This window comes from Triticum dicoccoides, chromosome 2A, assembly GCF_002162155.2.
Source record: "Triticum dicoccoides isolate Atlit2015 ecotype Zavitan chromosome 2A, WEW_v2.0, whole genome shotgun sequence".
Lineage (NCBI taxonomy): Eukaryota > Viridiplantae > Streptophyta > Magnoliopsida > Poales > Poaceae > Triticum > Triticum dicoccoides.
Genome location: NC_041382.1, coordinates 640,738,955 through 640,762,019, shown reverse-complemented (window position 1 = coordinate 640,762,019; position 23,065 = coordinate 640,738,955). Strand labels below are relative to the sequence as shown.

General features: G+C 42.3%; 1 protein-coding gene and 2 non-coding genes across 3 annotated transcripts; all 3 read left to right on the top strand.

The window, feature by feature from the left end:
• Positions 1–18,096: 18,096 nt before the first annotated feature.
• Positions 18,097–22,361, top strand: LOC119355924 (probable metal-nicotianamine transporter YSL9). The gene is made up of 8 exons (XM_037622810.1): positions 18,097–18,290; positions 18,422–18,840; positions 18,943–19,109; positions 19,775–19,872; positions 20,220–20,354; positions 20,442–20,631; positions 20,708–20,822; positions 20,899–22,361. The coding sequence occupies exons 1-8, from the start codon at positions 18,268–18,270 to the stop codon at positions 21,819–21,821; spliced, it is 2,070 nt and encodes a 689-aa protein (XP_037478707.1). The 5' UTR covers positions 18,097–18,267; the 3' UTR covers positions 21,822–22,361.
• Positions 22,362–22,398: 37 nt separating this feature from the next.
• On the top strand, positions 22,399–22,472 carry TRNAI-GAU. Its single transcript has one exon. It is a non-coding gene; the product is annotated as a tRNA-Ile (tRNA).
• A 204-nt stretch (positions 22,473–22,676) lies between these two features.
• Positions 22,677–22,750, top strand: TRNAI-GAU. Its single transcript has one exon. It is a non-coding gene; the product is annotated as a tRNA-Ile (tRNA).
• Positions 22,751–23,065: the final 315 nt, after the last annotated feature.

The following is a 23,065-nucleotide window of genomic DNA, read 5'->3' as shown; positions in this document are numbered from 1 at the left end:
GCACTCTTACATTTTCGCAATTTGCTAGCCTCTACGGTACCGTGCATTACCCTTTCTCACATTGAGACGTGGTGCAAACTTCGCATGTGCATCCAAACCCCGTGATATGATATGCTCTATCACACATAAGCCTTATTATATCTTCCTCAAAACAGCCACCATACCTATCTATTATGGCTTTTCCATGGCCATTCCGAGATATATTGCCATGCAACTTCCACCGCTTCCGTTTGATGACTTGAGCATTCACTGTCATATTGCTTTGCATGATCATATAGCTGACATAGTAGTTGTGGCTCAGCCACCATTCATCATTTTTTCATACATGTTACGCTAGATCATTGCACATCCTGGTACATGCCAGAGGCATTCATATAGAGTCATACTTTGTCATAAGTATCGAGTTGTAAGTTTTATTTCTTTTGAGTTATAAGTAAATAGAAGTGTGATGATCATCATTATTCATTTTTAGAGCAGTGCCCTAGTGAGGAAAGGATGATGGAGACTATGATTCCCCCACAAGTTGGGATGAGACTCCGGACAATGAGAGAAAAAAGTAAAAAAGGAGAAATAAAAAAAGGAAAAGAAAAAATAATAAACAAAGAGAGAAGGGGCATCGTTAGTATCCTTTACCACACTTGTGCTTCAAAGTAGCACCTTGTTTTTCATATGGAGAGTCTCCTATGTTGTCACTTTCATATACTAGTGGGAATTTTTCATTATAAGATTAGATGCACCCCCACTTAGTTTTCATATTGAGCTTTCATAAACTTATAGCTCTTAGTGCATTCATTGCATGACAATCCCTACTCCTCATGTTGATATCGATTGATGGGAATCTCCATAGCCCGTTGGTTAGCCACATCGGTGTGAGACTTTCTTACCTTTTTGTCTTATCTATATTTACCCCTATCATCATACTCTATTCCACCCGTAGCGCTATATCCATGACTTGCCCTCATATATTGCGTAAGAGTTGAAAAAGTTGAAGCGCGTTAAAAAGTATGAGCCAATTGCTCGGCTTGTCATCGGGGTTGTGCATGATAAATACTTTGTGTTAAGAAGACAGAGCATGACAAGACTATATGATTTTGTAGGGATAACTTATTTTAGCATTGATATTTTGAAAGACATGGTTGCTTGTTGATATGCTTGAGTATCTAAATTATTATGTCAAAACTAGACTATTGCTTTGAATCACATAAAAAGTCCAAATGTCCATGCTATATAGAAAAGAATATGATATGACATGTTAAACAACACTCCACATCAAAAATTCTATTTTTGTCACTTACCTACTCGAGGACGTGTAGGAGTTAAGCTTGGGGACACTGATATGTCTCCAACGTATCTATAATTTTTGACTGTTCCATGCTGTTATTTTATCAATTTTGGATGTTTCATAATCATTTTATATCATTTTTTTGGAACTAACCTATTGACATAGTGCCAAGTGCCAGTTCCTGTTTTTCCGTGTTTTTTACATCACAGAAAATCAATATCAAACGGAGTCCAAATGCCACTAAACTTTACGAAGATTTTTTAGGGACTAGAAGGAACATGTTGGGCCCTGGTTGCACCTGGGGGGAGTTCCGGGGAGGGGACAACCCACCAGGGCGCGCCAGGAGGCCCAGGCGCGCCCTGGTGGGTTGTGCCCACCTTGGGTGCCCCCCGGACCGCCTCTTTGCTCTATAAATACACCAAAAATACCAGAACCCTAGGGGAGTCGATGAAATATTCATCCAGCCGCCGCAGAGTCCAGAACCACCAGATCCAATCTAGACACCATCTTGGATGGGGTTCACCACCTCCATTGGTGCCTCTCCAATGATGCATGAGTAGTTCTTTGTAGACCTTCTGGTCTGTAGTTAGTAGCTAGATGGATTCATCTCTCTCTCTTGATTCTTAATACAATAGTCTTGGAGATCCATATGATGTAACTCTTTTTGCGGTGTGTTTTGTTGGGATCTGATGAACTTTGAGTTTATGATCAGTCATATCTTTTTATATCGATGAAAGTTATTTGAGTTTCTTTGATCTCTTATATGCATGATCTCTTATAGCCTCATATTTATTCTCCAATATTTGGTTTTTGTTTGGCTAACTTGATCTATTTATCTTGCAATGGGAAGAGGTGCCCGGTACTGGGTTCGATCTTACGGTGCTTGATCCCAGTGACAGAAAGGGAACCAACACGTATGTATCATTGCTACTAAGGATAAAAAGATGGGATCTATATCTACGCAATAGATAAACAGATCTTGTCTACATCATGTCATCGTTCTTATTGCATTACTCCGTTTTTCCATGAACTTAATACACTAGATGCATGCTGGATATCGGTTGATGTGTGGAGTAATACTAGTAGATGCAGGCAGGAGTTGGTCTACTAATCTTGGACGTGATGCCTATATAATGATCATTTCCTGGATATCGTCATAATTATTTGAGGTTCTGTTAATTTGCCAACAGTAATTTATTTACCCACTGTTTGCTATCTTTCTCGGGAGAAGCCACTAGTGAAACCTACGGCCCCGGGTCTTCTTCCTCATATATTTGCTTGCGATCTACTTTTCCTTTGCATTTTTATTCAGATCTATTAAACCAAAAATACAAAAATACTTTTCTGCACTTTCTTTTATTTGCGACCTATTATTTCAATCTACTACAAATTTCTGGCATCGTTACCCGGAAGGGATTGACAACCCCTTTAACACGTCGGGTTGCGAGGTGTTGTTACTTGTGTGCATATGTTGTTTACTTTGTGTTGCTTGGTTCTCCTACTGGTTCGATAATCTTGGTTTCTGCACTAAGGGAAATACCTACCGTCACTGTGCTGCATCATCCCTTCCTCTTTGGGGAAATACCGACGTAGTCCTAGCAGACATGAGCTTTTCTGGCGCTATAGTCAGAGAGCAATCAATACCTTGCTGTGTTTTATTCTTATTTATTTTATTTGGCGTTCGAACTATCAATCTACTATAATTTTATTCATGTCTGTTTGCCTATCTTGGGGCGCCGCTACCCGAAAGGAATTGACAACCCCTTTTACACGTTGGGTTGTGAGAAGTTGTTATTTGTGTGCAGGTGTTGTTTACGTTGTGTTTCTTGGTTCTCCTACTGGTTCGATAACCTTGGTTTCACATCTGAGGGAAATACCTACCGCCGTTGTACTGCATCATCCCTTCCTCTTTGGGGAAATACCGACTTAGCTTCAAGCCGCATCAAAAGTAATTTTTGGCGTCGTTGCTAGGGAGGATCTTCAACATATACCAAGTTCCTAATCACAAATCTCATCTGCTAGCAATTTACATTATTTACCATTTGCCTCTCGTTTTCCTCTCCCCCACTTCACAAAAAAATTCCGTTTTATTTGCCCCACTTTTTTGTTCGCCATTTTCCCGTCAGATCTATCCTTTGCTTGCAATCATGAGTGATTTCGGTATGGCACCAACAGATGATGGGCTTACTCCTAAGATTGGACGTACGGGCAATCTGGATGCTAAAACTTTTATCTTAGGGCAAGGCAATGTTATGGGAAAAGAACGTATTCAAGAATTTTTCAATTGTGTTGGAAATTTGAGTCTTGATGATGCTCCTATACTTAAGACTACTAGATCTTATGCGGATGCTATTTCAACGCTAGTTCTGAAACTTGAAAGCAAATTTATCTGTACTCATCCTACTTTGCAAAGATTATTTTTTGAGCTCCCTATTATAAAGAATCCTAAGCCTAAAAAGTTGGCCACTCTCGTTCTTATGAATGAGTTTGACTACATAATACGGAAAGCTAGGGCAATCTTTAATTTTTATGGTATGAATCATGAAAAACATGTGATAGATGAAATACTTTACAATAGTGATTATGCGCTAAGGCATTTGCTTGGGGATAATAAAATCTTTGATGAGAATCTTAAAAAGAAGTCCCTATTTTAGATATAATCCAACAAGTTTGCAATAATGTTAATCAACATCACTCTTGGATTGTTGCGGGAAATCAAAGGGGTTATGATGAAAACCAACTTAGAAATGCTAATGTTTCTATGGATAATATGTTTTATGTTGTCTTTACGAAACACCATGATGAAAACACCTATAAGAAAATTAAGAACAAAGATGACAAACTTAGATTCTTGCTTTATGCCTAGCTAAGGGCGTAAAACTATGGCGCTTGTTGGGAGGCAACCCAATGAATAAAATTTATTTTTGCTTTTTGCTTTTTGTTCTTGAGTGTTTGCACAATTATGCTACCGTTATGATTGTGTTTTTTTGTGTTTTAGTTAGTGTTTGTGCCAAGTAAAGCCTTTAGGATATTCTTCGGTGATAGTTGTTTGATCCTGCTGAAAAACAGAAACTTTTGCTCTCACAAAAAAAATTCTCATTTTTTACCAGAGCATGCTAAAATGACAATCCTTTTTGAAGTAGATTAATATACAAATTGCTCAGGTAGTCCTGATTTTTCAGAATATTTGGAGTTCCAGAAGTATTCGAAATAGTCAGATTGCTACAGATTGTTCTGCTTTGACAGATTATATTTCCTTTGTGTTGTGTGCTTATTTTGATGGCTCTATGCTTTTCTTTGATGAGTTTTTGCCATATAAAAGTTGGAATACATTAGATATAATGCAAAAACAAAATATGAATTCGTTTGTTACAATACTTATAGTAGTGATTTGCTTTCTTTTACTAACAGATCTCATGAAGATTTTGTTGAGTTTTGTGTGATTGAAGTTTTCAAGTTTTGAGTTATCTTACGATGGATGAAGGAATAAGGAGTAAGAAGAGCCTAATCTTGGGGATGCCCCGGCATCCCAAGCTATTATCCAAAATAGAGCAAGCAACTAAGTTTGGGGATTCCCCGAGTGGCATCCCCTCTTTCTTCTAACGAACATCGGTATTTTACTTGAAGCTATGTTTTTATTCATCACATACTATGTGTTTTTCTTGGAGCATCTTGTATGATATGAGTCTTTGCTTGTTTTACTTTGTGTTTTAAGTCTTGATTCTTTGTTGGACACACCTATTTGGGAGAGGCAAAATTATGTCATGACTTGTTAGAATTGCTCTCTATGCTTCACTTAAATTTTTTATGAGCTATGGACTTGCTCTAGTGCTTCACTTATATATTTTTGAGCACGGTGTGCTTTAGTATTTTTGAAGAAATGCTCTCTTTCTTCACTTAGATTTATTTGAGAGTTAGTAATTTTTTTAAGAAATTCTCTCTTGCTTCACTTAAATTAATTTGAGAGAAAGAAACACTATGCTCATGATCTTCACTTATATTTGTTTGAGCTTATCAAAAGCAACATATGAAAATTAGTTCTAAAGTGATAGATATCCAAGAAGGATATAATAAAAACTTTCATGAAGATCATTGGACAAAATAAACTTGATTCTTAGTAATAGTTTTGAGATATGATGATGTGATATATGAGTTATGTTGATGAGTAATTATGCTTTAGTAAGAATATTGGTGTTAAGGTTTGTGATTCCCTATGCAAGCATGAAAGTTAGTAATTATGCAATGAAATTATATCCTACTTATGGTGCATTATTCGGTGTTAATTATGCTTAATGCTCGCTTCTCAATCTTTTGCTAGCCTTCATTTTGCACTAGGTATGATCACTACTTGTGCATCCAAAAACCTTTAAACCAGTTTTGCCACATGAGTCCACTATATCTACCTATATGCGGTATTCTTTTTCCATTCTAAGAAAATTTGTATGTGCCATCTCTAATTTTCAAAATAAACTTCTCTTTTGTGTGTTCGTTTCGCTCGTGGACCGGTGAGGGGTGGCTAATATTTTTCATGCTAGATGTGTTATTCTCACGATGAGTGTTTATTCACTTGTCATTGCACGAGAGTAAGGCAAAGGTATTAGAGATGCCCAGTCCCGAAATGAAAAATGAATTTACTTTATGTTATCAAATAATAAATTCCTTGGAAAGTATTGGTATGGAGGGCAACCGTGGATACGGCTAGCCATGGAAAGTGAAAGTATGGTTGAAAAAGGAATAAACTTTATTTTCTGTTTGGGGACCGCCTATGATATATATAGCATGGAAAGTGTTGGGAACTCTAAGTCGTTTTCGTTGGTGGGAAGGATACACCTCCCAAAATGTTTTTATCTCTCAAATTTTCGCTTTGAGCTCTCACACCTCTATAAATCCCTACTTCCCTCTGCGAAGGGCCTTTCTTTTACTTTATGAAATTTTTATTTTTTTTGAATTTGAGTCTCCATCCTCTCTTATAAAAGCACCAACTAGGAGGCAATATGATCGTACTTGAGTATTGGGTGTAGCTAATATGCGAGTGTGTTTCGTGAATGGATCAATGATTAAGCATGATGGGCTAGGGATAACTTATTTTCGCGTTGATATTTTGAAAGACATGGTTGCTTGTTGATATGCTTGAGTATTTAAGTTATCATGTCAAAACTAGACTATTGCTTTGAACAATATAAAAGTCCAAATGTCCATGCTATAAAGGAAAGAGATATGACATGATAGACACCATTCCACATCAAAAATTCTGTTTTTATCACTTACCTACTCAAGGTCGAGTAGGAGTTAAGCTTGGGGATGTTGATGCGTCTCCAATGTATCTATAATTTTTTATTCTTACATGCTATTATATTATAAATCTTGGTTGTTTTATAATCATTTTATAGTCATTTTATATCATTTTTTGGTACTAACTTTTTGACATAGTGCCAAGTGTCAGTTGCTGTTTTCTGCATGTTTTTTACATCACAGGAAATCAATACCAAACGGAGTCCAAATGCAACGAAACTTTACGGAGATTGTTTTTGGACTACAAGACACCTAATGGGCCAGGGATGTGCCTGGGGGTGCTCCGAGGAGAGCACAACCCACCAGGGCGCACCAGGAGGCCCAGGCGCGCCCTGGTGGGTTGTGCCCACCTCGGGTGCCCCCCGGACCACCTCTTTGCTCTATAAATACCCTAATATTCCAGAAACCCTAGGAGAGTCAACGAAAATCAATTCCAGCCACCGCAGAGTCGAGAACCACCAGATCCAATCTAGATACCATCTCGGATGGGGTTCACCACCTCCATTGGTGCCTCTCCAATGATGCGTGAGTAGTTCTTTGTAGACCTTCGAGTCCGTAGTTAGTAGCTAGATGGCTTCCTCTCTCTCGTTGAATTCTCAATACAATGGTCTCTTCGAGATCCATATGATGTAACTCTTTTTGCGATGTGTTTGTTGGGAGCGATGAACTTTGAGTTTATGATCAGATCTATCTTTTTATATCCATGAAAGTATTTGAGTTTCTTTGATCTATTTTATGCATGATTGCTTATAGCCTCGTATTTCTTCTCTGATATTTGGGTTTTGTTTGGCCAACTTGATCTATTTATCTTGCAATGGGAAGAGGTGCTTTGTAGTGGGTTCGATGTTACGGTGTTTGATCCTAGTGACAGAAGGGGAACCGACACGTATGTATCGTTGCTACTAAGAATAAAACGATGGGGTCTATCTCTACATAGATAGATCTTGTCTACATCATGTCATCATTCTTATTGAATTTCTCTGTTTCTCCATGAACTTATACACTAGATGCATGCTGGATAGCGTTCGATGTGTGGAGTAATAGTAGTAGATGCAGGCAGGAGTCGGTCTACTAATCTTGAACGTGGTGCCTATGTAATGATCATTGCCTGGATATCTTCATGATTATTTGAAGTTCTATCAATTGCCCAACAGTAATTTGTTCACCCAGTGTTTGCTATTTTTCTCGAGAGAAGCCACTAGTGAAACCTACGCCCCCCGGGTCTCTTTCTCGTATTATTTGCCTTTGCGATCTATTTTCCTTTACTTTTATTTTCAGATCTATTAAACCCAAAATACAAAAACACCTTGCTGCATTTTATTCTTATTTATTTTATTTAGCATTCGATCTATCAATCTACTACAATTTTATTCATGTCCATTTGCCCATCTTGGGGCGCCGCTACCCGAAAGGGATTGACAACCCGTTTTACACGTCGGGTTGCGAGAAGTTGTTATTTGTGTGCAAGTGTTGTTTACGTTGTGTTGCTTGGTTCTCCTACTGGTTTGATAACCTTGGTTTCACATCTGAGGGAAATACCTATCGCCGCTGTGCTGCATCATCCTTTCCTCTTTGGGGAAATACTGACTTAGCTTCAAGCCGCATCAGTCCCGTAGCATGCACGTATGGTGAACCATTATGTAACGAAGTTGGAGCATGAGATATTTTTTGATTGTCTTCCTTATGAGTGGCGGTCGGGGACGAGCAATGGTCTTTTCCTACCAATCTGTCCCCCTAGGAGCATGCGCGTAGTACTTTGTTTCGATGACTAATAGATTTTTGCAATAAGTATGTGAGTTCTTTATGACTAATGTTGAGTCCATGGATTATATGCAATCTCACCTTTCCGCCATTGCTAGCCTCTCTTGTACTGCGCAACTTTCGCCGATACCATAAACCCACCATTTACCTTCCTCAAAATAGCCACCATACCTACCTATTATGGCATTTCCATAGCCATTCCGAGATATATTGCCATGCAACTTTCCACCATTCCATTTATCATGACATGCTCCATCATTGTCATATTGCTATGCATGATCATGTAGTTGACATCGTATTTGTGGAAAACCCACCATTCATCATTTTTATACATGTCACTCTTGATTCATTGCACATCCCGGTACACCGCCGGAGGCATTCACATAGAATCATATTTTGTTCTAGTATCGAGTTGTAATTTTCGAGTTGTAAGTAAATAATAGTGTGATGACCTTCATTATTAGAGCATTGTCACATGTGAGAAAAAAAAGAGAAAGGCCAAAAAAAGAGAAGGCCCAAAAAAATGAGAGAAAAAGAGAGAAGGGACAATGTTACTATCCTTTTGCCACACTTGTGCTTAAAAGTAGCACCATGATATTCATGATAGAGAGTCTCCTATATTGTCACTTTCATATACTAGTGGGAACTTTTCATTATAGAACTTGGTTTGTGTATTCCAATGATGGGCTTCTTCAAAGTGCCCTAGGTCTTCATGAGCAAGCAAGTTGGATGCACACCCACTTAGTTTTATTTTGTTTGAGCTTTCATAAACTTATAGCTCTGGTGCATTTGTTTATGTGAGACTATCTTCTTTTTGTTTCTTCTCCACAACCACCTTCTATTCCACCTATAGTGTTGTGTCCATGGCTCACACTCATGTATTGCGTGAAAGTTGAAAATGTTTGAGAATGTCAAAAGTATGAAACAATTGCTTGGCTTGTCATCGGGGTTGTGCATGATTTCAATATTTTGTGTGATGAAGATGGAGCATAGCCAAACTATATGATTTTGTCGGGATAAGCTTTATTTGGCCATGTTATTTTGAGAAGACATAATTATTTTGTTAGTATGCTTGAAGTATAATTGTTTTATGTCAGTATTAAACTTTTGTTTTGAATCATATGGATCTGAACATTCATGCCACAATAAAGAGAATTACATGGATAAATATGTTAGGTAGCATTCCGCATCAAAAATTCTGTTTTTATCATTTACCTACTTGAGGACGAGCATGAATTAAGCTTCGGGATGCCTCATACGTCTCCAACATATCTATAATTTTTATTGTTCCATGCTATTATATTATCTGTTTTGGATGTTTTATATGCATTAATATGCTATTTTATATGATTTTTGGGACTAACCTATTAACCTAGAGCCCAGTGCTAGTTCTTGTTTTTTTCCTTGTTTTAGAGTTTCGCAGAAAAGGAATACCAAACGAAGTCCAAACGGAATGGAACTTTCACGATGATTTTTCTTGGACCAGAAGACATCCAAAGGGCTTGGAGTGCACGTCAGGAAAGCCACGAGGCAGCCACAAGGATGGAGGGCGCCCCCACCCTTGTGGGCCCCTCATGAATCCTCCAACCTATTTATTCCGCCTATATATTCTCAGTTACCCCAAAACCTTCCAGGGGAGCCACGAAACCACTTTTCCACCGCTGCAACCTTCTGTACTCATGAGATCCCATCTAGGGGCCTTTTCCGGCGTCCTGCCAGAGGGGGATCTGATCACGGAGGGCTTCTACATCACACCATTGCCTATCCGATGAAGCATGAGTAGTTTACCACAGACCTACGGGTCCATAGCTAGTAGCCAGATGGCTTCTTCTCTCTCTTTGATTCTCAATACCATGTTCTCTTCGATGTTCTTGGAGATCTATTCGATGTAATACACTTTTACGGTGTGTTTGCCGAGATCCGATAAATTGTGGATTTATTATCAGCTTATCTATGAATATTATTTGAATCTCCTCTGAATTCTTATATGCATGATTTGATATCTTTGCAAGTCTCTTCGAACTATCGATTTGGTTTGGCCAACTAGATTGGTTTTTCTTGCAATGGGAGAAGTGCTTAGCTTTGGGTTCAATCTTGCGGTGCTCGATCCTAGTGACAGAAGGGGAACCAACACATATTGTATTGTTGCCATCGAGGATAACAAGATGGGTTTTCATCATATTGCTTGAGTTTATCCTGCTACATCATGTCCTCTTACTTAATGTGTTACTTTGTTCTTATGAACTTAATACTCTAGATGCAGGCAGGAGTCGGTCGATGTGTGGAGTAATAGTAGTAAATGCAGAATTGTTTCGGCCTACTTGATACAGACGTGATGCCTATATTCATGATCATTACCTTAGATAACGTCATAACTTTGATCTTTTCTATCAATTGCTCGGCAGTAATTTGTTCACCCACCGTAATATTTCTATCTTGAGAGAAGCCTCTAGTGAAACCTATGTCCCCCAGGTCTATTGTCCATCATATAAGTTTTCGATCTACAATTTTGGTTTCCTATTTACTTTCTTTGCATACTTTTTCTTTCTGTTCCATAAACCAAAAATACCAAAAATATTACTTTACCGTTTATCCATCTATATCAGATCTCACTTTGCAAATAACCGTGAAGGGATTGACAACCCCTTTGTCGCATTGGGTGCAAGTTGCTGTTTGTTTGTGTAGGTATTCGGTGTCTTGTTGTGTATGAAAGATCGTGGATGTCGCCTAGAGGGGGGTGAATAGGCGCTTTAAAATAATTACGGTTTAGGCTTGAACAAATGCGGAATAAACCTAGCGGTTAATTTGACAAGCACAAAACCTACAACAACTAGGCTCACCTATGTGCACCAACAACTTATGCTAAGCAAGATAAACAACTAAGTGATAGCAAGATATATGACAAGAAACAATATGGCTATCACAAAGTAAAGTGGATAAGTAAAGGGCTCGGGTAAGAGATAACCGAGGCACGTGGAGACGACGATGTATCCCGAAGTTCACACCCTTGCGGATGCTAATCTCCGTTTGGAGCGGTGTGGATGCACAATGCTCCCCAAGAAGCCACTAGGGCCACCGTAATCTCCTCACGCCCTCGCACAATGCAAGATGCCGTGATTTCACTAAGGGACCCTTGAGGGCGGTCACCGAACCCGTACAAATGGCAACCCTTGGGGGCGGTCACCGAACCCGTACACTTTGGCAACCCTTGGGGGTGGTCACCTGTACCCGTCAAATTGCTCGGGGCGATCTTCACAACCTAATTGGAGACCCCGACGCTTGCCTGGAGCTTTACACCACAATGATTGAGCTCCGAACACCACCAACCGTCTAGGGCGCCAAGGCACCCAAGAGGAACAAGCTCTACGGTGCCCAAACACCCAAGAGTAATAAGCTTCTCAAACTTCACTTCCACGTATCACCGTGGAGAACTCAAACCGATGCACCAAATGCAATGGCAAGGGCACACTAGTGCCCAAGTCCTTCTCTCTCAAATCCCACCGAAGCAACTAATGCTAGGGAGGAAAATGAGAGGAAGAACAAGAAGGAGAACACCAAGAACTCCAAGATCTAGATCCAAGGGGTTCCCCTCACACAGAGGAGAAAGTGATTGGTGGAAATGTGGATCTGGATCTCCTCTCTCTTTTCCCTAAAAAACTAGCAAGAAACCATGGAGAGATTGAGAGTTAGCAAGCTCGAAGAAGTTCAACAATGGAGGAACAACACAAGCTTAAAGGATAAGGTTCATTGGGGAAGAAGACCCCCTTTTATAGGAGGGGGAAAATCCAACCGTTATGTGCTCAGCCCACACATGAGCGGTACTACCGCTCCACGAGCGGTACTACCGCTCAGGCGGAAGAAACAGGGAAAAGGAGCAACAAAACATGAACCTTGGGGCGGTAGTACCGCATATAAGCGGTACTACCGCTCACCCCAGTGGTACTACCGCTGGAGGAGCAGAACACGGGACCAAAAGAGGCAGGCAGAGCAGAGTATGACGGCAGTGAAGCAGAAACGGTACTACCGCCCGACCGGAGCGGTACTATCGCTTAGGCGGTACTACCGTGCCTTACTGCCGTGCAACTACTGCTAAACCGACACGAAAAGAGTAGGACCCAAAATCGAGGTGGTAGAAGAGCGGCACTGCAGCGGTACTACGGCTGAGAGCTCCAAGCGGTACTACCGCTTGGGCTCGCGGTACTATCGCTGGGACCAGACAAAAACAACACTCAAGAAAACAAGAACTGCCATAACTTCTGCATATGAGCTCCGAATTGAGCAAACTCAAGTTTGTTGGAAACAAGACGACGAGTAGCATCAAAACAGAGAAGAACGAGCATAACCTCCAACATAAAAAACATCATAGAAGATGCATGTGAACTCAGTTTTCGATGAACTCGAGCTTGTCATCAAGATGACCATAAGCTCTAAGACTCACAAAGAGAACCAAACAAGAACCAAGAAAGATGATGCAAGGATGCAATGGTTTGAGCTCTCAATGAACGATATGATCAAGCTACTCATCGAGAGCCCCCCCTTGATAGTACGACAATCGATCCTATAACCCGGTCTCCCAACTACCATCATGAGACCGGTAAAATAGAAAACCTATCAAGGGCAAACCTTTGCCTTGCACATGGTCCAATTGAGCTAGATGATGACGATCTTGACTTCCTCAAGTTGGACCACCTTTCTTGATTGTGTTGACTCGATGAAGACTAGTTGATTGCTCCCTCATACTCCACTATGGGTGAGCCACTCTTCCGCACATCTTCACAAGTCCATTGTCACCACAAAGGACGACAAGCTTCAAGCATTTGATCTCTTCGTGATGCTCCACTTGAACTTGCACACCGCAAACTTTCTTGATTGTGTTGACTCGATGAAGACTAGTTGATTGCTCCCCCATACTCCACTAGGGGTGAGCCACTCTTCCGCACATCTTCACAAGTCCATTGTCACCACAAAGGACGGCAAGCTTCAAGCATTTGATCTCTTCATGATGCTCCACTTGAACTTGCACACCGCAACCTAACCCCACAAAGAACCCTCACGAAGACCATGGGTTAGTACATAAAGCGTAACTGACAATGCTTACCATACCATGGGATCACTTGATCCCTCTCGGTACATCTTCTACGATTTGTGGGTTGATCAACTTGATTCACTCTTTGACTTAGTCTTGATTAACCCTCACAAGACCAATCTTTAGGTAATTCCTTGAATAGCACCTTGGTCGACACAAACTCTCCTTGAAACCAACACATGTACTCCAAGAAAAGCCTATGGACCAAAACCTTCAAATATAACTCAAGGCAACCATTAGTCCATAGAGATTGTCATCAATTACCAAAACCAAACATGGGGGCACCGCATGTTCTTTCAGCGTTGTCTCCTACTGGATTGATACCATGGTTCTCAAAAGCTGAGGGAAATACTTACTCTACTTTGGTGCATCACCCTTTCCTCTTCAAGGAAAAAAGAAACGCAAGCTCAATAGGTAGCAGATACATAGATTCCTCGCGACGCATCACAACATCAAGAACCGAGAAGTTCATACCCAGCTTCAAGATGATCTTATTGAGCAACAATGGCATCTCCATATCACTTCATAGTTGTGCTTTTATCATGCTCTTTTACTTCATTTGAACCCTTCCTTGTGTTTGAATTTGAATAATTTAGTTTATAAACTATGAATTTATAATATTCGTGAATTGTGTAAATCCTAATTGTTATGTTTGGATTTAATATGTGTGCAAATATGTAGTTGAATTGTACTATGTAAACTAAAATTAGAAATATTTGGCATTCTTTTACTCCCTTAACTTTAAGTTTAGGGGATCAGTTAGAAAAGATACTTTTTAGAGGAGCAAATATACTCCTCTAAAGAATAGTTGGTTGCATCCTCTAAATTATAGGGGTTCAGTTAGAGATGCAGAAACCGAATAGAGGAGCAGTTCCTCAACAAGATCGTTCTCCCTGCATATATAGAACAGTGTACTGTTTCCCCAACTTTATTTCCGATTGTATCAGTTTTTTGTCACGTCAGCAAGGAACACGCACCTGGGCAGCACGCTGAGAAAACAAAAAGAACATACTCGACTTGGTATAGCATTTGTGGCACGCGGGTGCGAGGGCACCGAGTCTCTCACATGTGCCTTTTTTTGGCTTCCGAGTTGATAAGATTCATTTCGAATACGTTTTGACAAGTTTTTTCAAGTTTGAACTTTTTTCACAACTTTAGTACCTGCGACCCTAAAAAATCGCTTAAGTTTCAACTTAGAAACTTGATGCAAGTGAAGGAGAGAATCATAAGTTTCAGATGGGAAGTCGTTTTTGATAAAGAGTGTGTTTTATTAACTCATAATGTCGCATCAAGAGAATACAAAGCATCATGAGCTCACAGCCAGCCTCCGCATAATTAGGATGCACACAACCAACACCAACACGCACACACACACACACACATACAAAATGAAGAAAAAATGTGACCTCCAAAATCCTATCGAAGTGAACTTAACGTGCAGCAATAACCATCAGCATCAACCCCCACCGATGATAGCACCCGAACATGGAAAAGTGCTTCGACAATGATGCCTTCAAGAAAGAAACGTGGTGCGAGCGCCGCCATGACCAGATCCACCCACTAAGGGTTAATCTTTGGTTTTCACCCCAAAAAAGAAGTCCAAGCAAACTCCAAACAATGCCTTCATCAAGGGTATGTTGTACGAACACCATCATTGCTAGGTACAACCAGTCCAGGTCAGACCTAGAGTTTTCACTCCGGAGCTCGAATCCATGTGCTGAAGAGCACCACCAAACTTCTGTCACCCTATACTGTTGCCCCCACTTTCAATGAAGAAGTTATTGCTACAAGCCAGGCTGTCACTCCTCAACAGTCGTATATGCTCACAACCCCGACGTGCACAAACGCAACCAGGCATACCACATATACAGGAAGCAGACCAGAGCACGACACCAGCCTCAACAAGGTAACTGACGCCGCCAATAACCCATGAGAGGCCATCCGGCAACCCCAAGTCTTCAACGGTGATTGGACACAATTTGTAGACAAAACCCGTTTGTGCCGTCAAGAGCCCACATAGGCCAACTGACAACCATGTCTTCAGAGAAGTGAAGCCAACAACGAATGGGAACATGAAGCCAGGCATACCTGTAGATAGAACTTGCAGAGAAACCTCGTAGGTCCGATCATCCAACATCCGTCTCCATGTGCGACACCGCCACACTCCTCATGTCCGCTGCCATGGAAAGTCGTATGTTTCAAAGATTAAAACTTAAAATTTATTGTGCGCTCATGCGGGATCCAACTACTTTGTGAATCGCAAGGCAATCGGGTGGCTAGGTAGAGCTGGGCAGGTGCGTGCTCCCGCACCTGCGTGCCCTTGCGAATTTCTGACTCGACATGCAATTGTTAAGTAGTCTTGTAAAGCTTTTTCTCATCCGCTTCCCATATAGAAAAACTCTAGACAACTGCTGCTCCACCAGTTCCAGCTAGTGAAGCCACGGGTCTCCTCCACCTTGGCAGGTGGCAGGAGATGGTGGAGACCCAGGATCTATGTTACGACAATGTAGTTGGGTATTTTAGGACTAGAATTTGTTTCCCCGGCGACGACGCTATGGTGGCGATTGCAACACCGTGTGGATCAAGAATAAGGTTTCTCTGACTCATCGACATTAGTCTCGTCTCGGTGTAGAGTAGGACGAATGATTGTTTGGTTGTTGCTCTTTTGTAGTGGTGGATCTAGTCGTGTCTTTGTGTTATGCAGGTGGTCTTCAAATGCATCTTATAGCAGAGTGGGTGACGTCGCTTTGTGGCTTTGTCCTCTGGCTCCTTCTCCAATCGGCGATGTTTGACTAGTCTGAATGTCGTCGGGGAGCTTGTGAAGTTAGGTCTATCTGAATCAGGGTGCCTAGATTTGAGGTGGTCAGACAACCCTAGCGTTCTTCTCCGGGCGACAATCTTTGTTTTAGATCGCTGCCACCAGCATCTTCTGACTCGGGACGATTTCCAGGCCGCTATATTAATAACGTTTCCATGTTTGATGGTGTTTCAGAGGTCCATATGCGGCATTGAGCTCACAGCGCACCGTCAATGAGTGAAGGAGGATACATCGATTTTCTTGTGGACCTAAGTGTAATTTCTAGTTTCTATAAGGATGACCTTGTAAGAGTTCAACTTCGTCCTTACAAAGCGATTTGGAATATTTCTCGGCGAAATACTAAGGGAAATTCCAACGCGGGTCATCAAATCACTCGCAAAGGTCCCGATCAGACGGGCCAGACATTTTAAGCCATCCAGTGAAAGTGATCAAATTGTTCGAACCGGTCCGAACGTTCGAAATCGCCGAAACCGGCACCAAACTGGGGGATGTTTAGAGGAGTTAGGACGTCCGTCTGGCCCACTGTTAATTGGGCCACTTCTCCTCGCAACGCATATGTCCTACCCACCTCGTTTTCTTATCGGTCCACCTCTACCAATTATAGCCCACTATTCAAATTTGATGACTACGGTTGAATGACGGGTGACTTGTCTCCTGCCCGCAGACACGACCGGACGTGTCCACGGACTCTTTGGAGCTGCCCTAACCATGTGTTTGGGGCCACTTGGGCATCTAGCTTAGATAGGGAAATGCAGCAGGGGTCCAAGGGAGAACGGAAAAACCGAACAAGAGTACTGAAACTCCTTTTGGTCCCCTGGTTGGACTGGACGGCTGGACGCGCCCCGTATCGGCATCTGCCTGCCCAAACCCGTGACCCCGGCCTGGATTTTGTTCGCCGACTTGCCGGCCGCTCCCTCCGCCGCCGCCGGGGAGAGGGATCAACTACCACGCCGTAGAAGAGAAGCAAGAGAGCCCTCGTGCGTGCATCCACCCCGGGCAGGGTGCATCATGCAGCGAAAAACGGAAACGCCTGACGTCGCGAGCGGGGGCGAGCGCGGAGCACACGCCCGCGGAAGCAGACAAGGCGAGCACAGTTGGCGTGAACCATGCTGCTCCCCGGGGCCCACGTGCCATAAGACAACAAACGTCCACGCCTTTATATATAACCTCTGCTACTGTCTACTGGTGTCAGTAGTCCACCCACCACGTCGATCCTACCGCCGACTCCTACGGCTCAGCCCCAGCAGCCGTCGCCGGCCGGGTGCTCCTCATACGATCACCGAGCAGGTACAGTCCTGATGGGAGCACATCATCTATGTCTATCTCGCATATTTCCTAGAATAAAAACTGTTTAATAACTGTGCCGTTCTCTGTTCTTTGATCCATCATCTCTTGCTTGCTTGGGGAGATCTGACAGTTCTCCTGCTGACTTCCTTCTTCTTTCTATTGGAAAATAAGAATTTAAGTTCTCTGTTCTTTGATACATCATCCTGCTTTGGGGTTGCTTCCATTCTCTGTCACCTCTTCTGCTTCTGCTTGGGAGGTCGGTTTCGTGCTCTGATTCGACGGGGATTCCTTCGTGTTTCCAGCTCGAAATGTTGAGCAAGAGCCTCCTGACTTTTTGCGTGCCAGGGAAGAACTCCTGATAGATTATTATTTTCTACTTTTGTGTGGTTGCGTGTGTGTTACTGTTAACGTACACAAGGGGTAGCGCTCGGTCAGTCAGCGCTGACTGCTGGGATCTGGGGAAGAACTGTCAAACTGTTTCTATTGTCCATCGTTTTCCTTCTCTTTCCTTGACGTGCTCCCCGGTTCTCCTGCTCACCTTCCATTTCCTTTGGTCATTTCTTCTTGTCCTTTTGGTTGGAGCGGACTGACCCCAGGTGACGCCGGATTTGTTTTTCATTTTTCTCAGCTTTTCATCCCACTCAGGACAAAAGATTTTGCGTGCTCATGAATCGCTGATCAAATTTACATATTTTCTTCCACTGAATCAATCATTCATGGTGCACAAGAGCTCACTTTCTCATGGCTTCACTGCTAGTAGCACCGTAATACTCTTTCAGCTCACCATCAAATGCTGGGCTTTCTGTTCACCACTAAGCTCCTCCTCCTCACGAATCTTTTTTACTCTGGACTCGAACCTGACGCCGCGGAAATATTTCTTTTTCCCATGAAGCAGGGGACGGCGGAGGAAGCAACCCCGCCCCGGGCTCCCGATGGCGCTCCACCAGCGGGACGACGCCGGCGAAAGCAGCGACGGCAGGGGGAAAGCCGCGCTCTGCGACGACGGCGCGGAGCCGGGGGCGCCCGCGCACGCGGCCGGCCGCGTGCCGCCGTGGACGGAGCAGCTGACGCTGCGCGGCCTGGTGGTGAGCGTGGCCGTCGGCACCATGTACAGCGTCATCGTGATGAAGCTCAACCTCACCACGGGCCTCAACCCCACCCTCAACGTCTCCGCCGCGCTCATCTCCTTCGTCATGCTCCGGGGCTGGACGCAGGCGCTGGCCCGCCTGGGCCGCGCCGTCCGCCCGCTCACCCGCCAGGAGAACACCGTCGTGCAGACCTGCGCCGTCGCCTGCTACAGCATCGGCGCCGCCGGTCGGGACCGCGCCCGCGAATCTCTTCTCCCCCACTTTTCTTTGCCAAGTGGAGCGCCGGGATTCTGACGCCTTCTTGGATTTTCCTTTTTCCGCTCCGCAGGCGGGTTCGGGTCCTACCTGCTCGGGCTCAACAAGAAGACCTACGAGATGGCCGGGGTGGACATGGAAGGCAACGTGGGCACCAAGGAGCCCGGCGTTGGGTGGATGATGGGCTTCCTCTTCGCCGTCGCCTTCGTCGGGATTCTCGCGCTTGTCCCTCTCAGGAAGGTCGGTGACAGTCTTTCTTTCCCGTATACATCTTCAGAAATTTACTCTTGCTATTCGATCACGGTTCTACTTAGTACTACCAACTGAGATTCTGCCACTGCTTCACCCCCAATTTTGTTCCGCTGCCCAATGTCCAACTAAGTGTTTGAAGGATTATGTAATTTATGACTCTAAGGACTATGAGCTTGTTTGCTTGAAGCCTAAGAATGGGCAAGTATGTTAAACCTTTTTGGCTAAATAGTGCCAAGAAAATAAAGCCATGGCGTGCGGTGTTCACTTCTCTATCTATTAACAAAAATACTAGATACTTCGCCTATCATTTGACATACATGCAATTTAAATGAATTGTGCATTATGGAAAAATAAGGGCTCTTTTTACTGGAATATTTGGTTGCAATTAAATTGAGTTGAATTCTAAGTATAAGTTTGATGGAGGGAAAAATTGATGTGAACATCATTCACTTCTGCTGGCAAGATCAGACATATCATCTTGGGAACTCTTTAAAGTTGAACGTGATCCCTGCATAACTTTTCCTTTGTTACCTTACAACAGCTTCAAGTTGTTTGTCCCATGCGGAAAAAAAACCTCAAGTTGTTTGACATCAGTTGCAAATGGAAAGAAACAACTTTAAGCACATTTTTTATGGAGCTTTGTAATTTTTCAGATTTTGGTGATCGACTACAAATTAACTTACCCAAGCGGAACAGCAACTGCCGTGCTTATAAATGGATTTCATGCGCCTAAGGGAGATGATGTGGCAAAGTATGCAGTTCTCTCACATAACCAGTAGCCTTCATAGCCAAATACTCCCTCCGGTCCTTTTTACTCCGCATATAAGACTTGTCTAGAGTCAAAATCAAACACCGCATATAAGATTTGTCTGAAGTCAAACTTTATAGAAAAAAATATTAACATTCACAATACGAAATCAACATCATTAGATGCGTTGTGAATTTATTTTTCATTGTATAACTTTAATATTGTAGATGGTGATATATTTTCATATAAACATGATCAGACAAATCTTATATGTGGAGTAAAAAGGACCGGAGGGAGTATTATGATTCTCTCATTTTAGCAAAATTTGATGTTTTTCTTGCTAACGTCAGGATGCAAGTGAATGGATTCACAAAATACTTTGCAATTAGCTTCTTCTGGAGCTTCTTCCAGTGGTTTTATTCTGGTGGAGATCATTGTGGCTTTTCGCAATTCCCCACTCTTGGACTACGAGCTTGGAAACATTCGTAATGCCCGTCATGTTATTCATTATTCTATTCTGTTCTTGACTAGTAACAATTTTACCTAATTTAGATTCAATGATGGGGTGTCAGGTTCTTCTTTGATTTCAATCTCACATATGTTGGGGCAGGGATGATTTGCCCCCACCTTGTGAATATCTCTCTCCTTCTTGGCTCTATTCTCTCCTGGGGCGTAATGTGGCCACTGATTGCTGATTTGAAAGGGAACTGGTATCCGGCAGATTTACCAGAAAGCAGCATGAGAAGTCTGCAAGGTTACAAGGTTTGTTTCCAAGTATAATTTTGTTGTTGTGCGCGTGTTTTGCAAATATTTTTTTCTTACCTTCTCTCATTCACAGGCCTTCATTTGCATAGCTCTCATCCTAGGAGACGGCATATACAATTTTACAAAGATTATTCTTAAGACCGTCGCGAGTATGCTTGACAAATCAAAACAGAAAAGCACAAAGAACGGTAAACAGCTTGACCTTTCTGGTTTCTGCCTTCCTGATGTATAGATAACCTGATGTTGGGTTCATTATGCTTTCAGGGGAAGATACTCTGTCACTCGTTGAACAACATCGCAATGAAGTGTTTGTAAGAGACAGTCTCCCTAACTGGCTAGCCTTTGTGGGTTACTTTGCATTATCAGTCGTTGCTGTAATCACTATTCCCAGGATGTTCCCTGAGTTGAAGTGGTACTATGCTGTTGTTGCATACTTATTGGCTCCTGCCCTGGGTTTCTCCAATGCCTATGGATCCGGTCTTACCGACATCAACATGGCCTTCAACTATGGGAAAGTTGCCCTCCTCATTCTTGCGGCCGCAGCTGGGAAAGAACATGGCGTGGTTGCTGGGATGGTAGGCTGTGGCATGGTGAAATGTATGACGTCGATATCTGCTGATCTGATGCAGGATTTCAAAACTGGGCATCTTACATTAACATCACCTAGATCAATGCTTATCGCTCAGATCATCGGCACCGCCATGGGTTGTGTCATCTCACCGCTCACATTCTATGTGTTCTACAATGCCTTTGACATAGGTAACCAGGACAGCCCCTGGAAGGCGCCGTATGCTCTGATATACCGAAACATCGCGATTCTTGGTGTGGAGGGCTTCTCTGCTCTGCCCATGCATTGCTTGCAGCTCTGCTGTGGATTCTTTGCCTTTGCACTGGTGGCCAACCTGATGAGGGATTTCCTTCCACAGAAGTATGGCAAATGGGTCCCCTTGCCCATGGCAATGGGGTTCCCCTTCCTTGTCGGCGCGAGCTTCGCCATCGACATGTGCGCCGGGAGCTTGATAGTCTACATCTTGCACAAGATTGACAGGAGCAAAGCAGCACATATGGTGCCAGCAGTTGCCTCCGGTTTTATATGTGGGGATGGACTTTGGATCTTCCCAGCTTCCTTGCTTGCGTTGGCCAAGATCACCCCACCAATGTGCATGGCATTTGCTTCTACACACTAGATGGGTATCATGCCCGATAGTGGTCGCTGGCTCGCAGCTCTATGGTGAATAAGTTGAATGATATATAAATCCACAAGGTGTAAAATTGTAAGAGGTATATCATCTTTCAAGAGCAGCAGATCCAATTGCCAAATGTGGGTTTCCAGCTGTTCTCTGCAAATGTTATCATCGGATATAAACCATCAAATGAAGAGTTGTCAAGTAATGTGTATAAACTGATGAGGGTAAGACTGGGGTATGAAGATAGATGAGCCCACTCGACAGGATTACCGCAGCGATGAATTACTGTATGCTGCAGCAGGAAAACATCATGAGTTTCTGAAAACCATCCAGCAAATTCAGTGCTGCTTAGTGCTTACCACTGAACACTGAAGACAAAATTAGGCCTATATATTACTGTGTAATTATCTTCCTGTGGTGATTATTTTCTTTAGTGAGAAGTCCCTATCTATCAGTTTATGTATGTGCATATCTCAAAAAAAAAGTTTATGTATGTGCAGGAGACACGATTCTCAGAATAAAATGCGAAATCTTTTTAAATTGCTTTTAACGCAAAGAAATATTCAGTAAATAATTAGGTCCTGTAGCTCAGTTGGTTAGAGTGTTGGTCTGATATGCCAAAGGTCACGGGTTCAAGCCCTGTCGGGACTAATTCTTTTTTTTAATTGCGATTGCCCTCTTTTTTCTGTGTATTTTCTAACTGCTCATTGTTTTTCCTAGTATATAATTTGAGAAAACAAAAATGACTCATTAGGGGCCGCTAGGAGTTTTTAAAATTGTGTTCAATCACGATTACTCATTGTATATTCTCCTTTTTATTATTTTAATAGCAAAGAAATATTAAAAAATAAATTAGGTCATGTAGCTCAGTTGGTTAGAGTGTTGGTCTGATATACCCAAGGTCATGGGTTCAAGCCCCATCGGGACAAAATCTTTTTAAACTGCAATTACTCATTTTCCTCTATATATTCTCTAACCGATCATTGTTTTCTAGTAGTAATTTGAGAAAAAAAAATAAGTTATTACTACGTGTTGTACCTCAGGAACCATCAGAATTTCTAAAATTAAATTCACGCCCATTACTATTTTTTCTACTGGTATTAGTATACTAATCAACCCTCATTGTTTTCACGTGTAGTAAAATATATGTTTTTTGTATGAATTTATAATATTTCTTGCATGATTTCTACTTGTACATGCGATTTTTGCCAGAAAAAAGTTGTGTAGTCAGATGACTACACTGC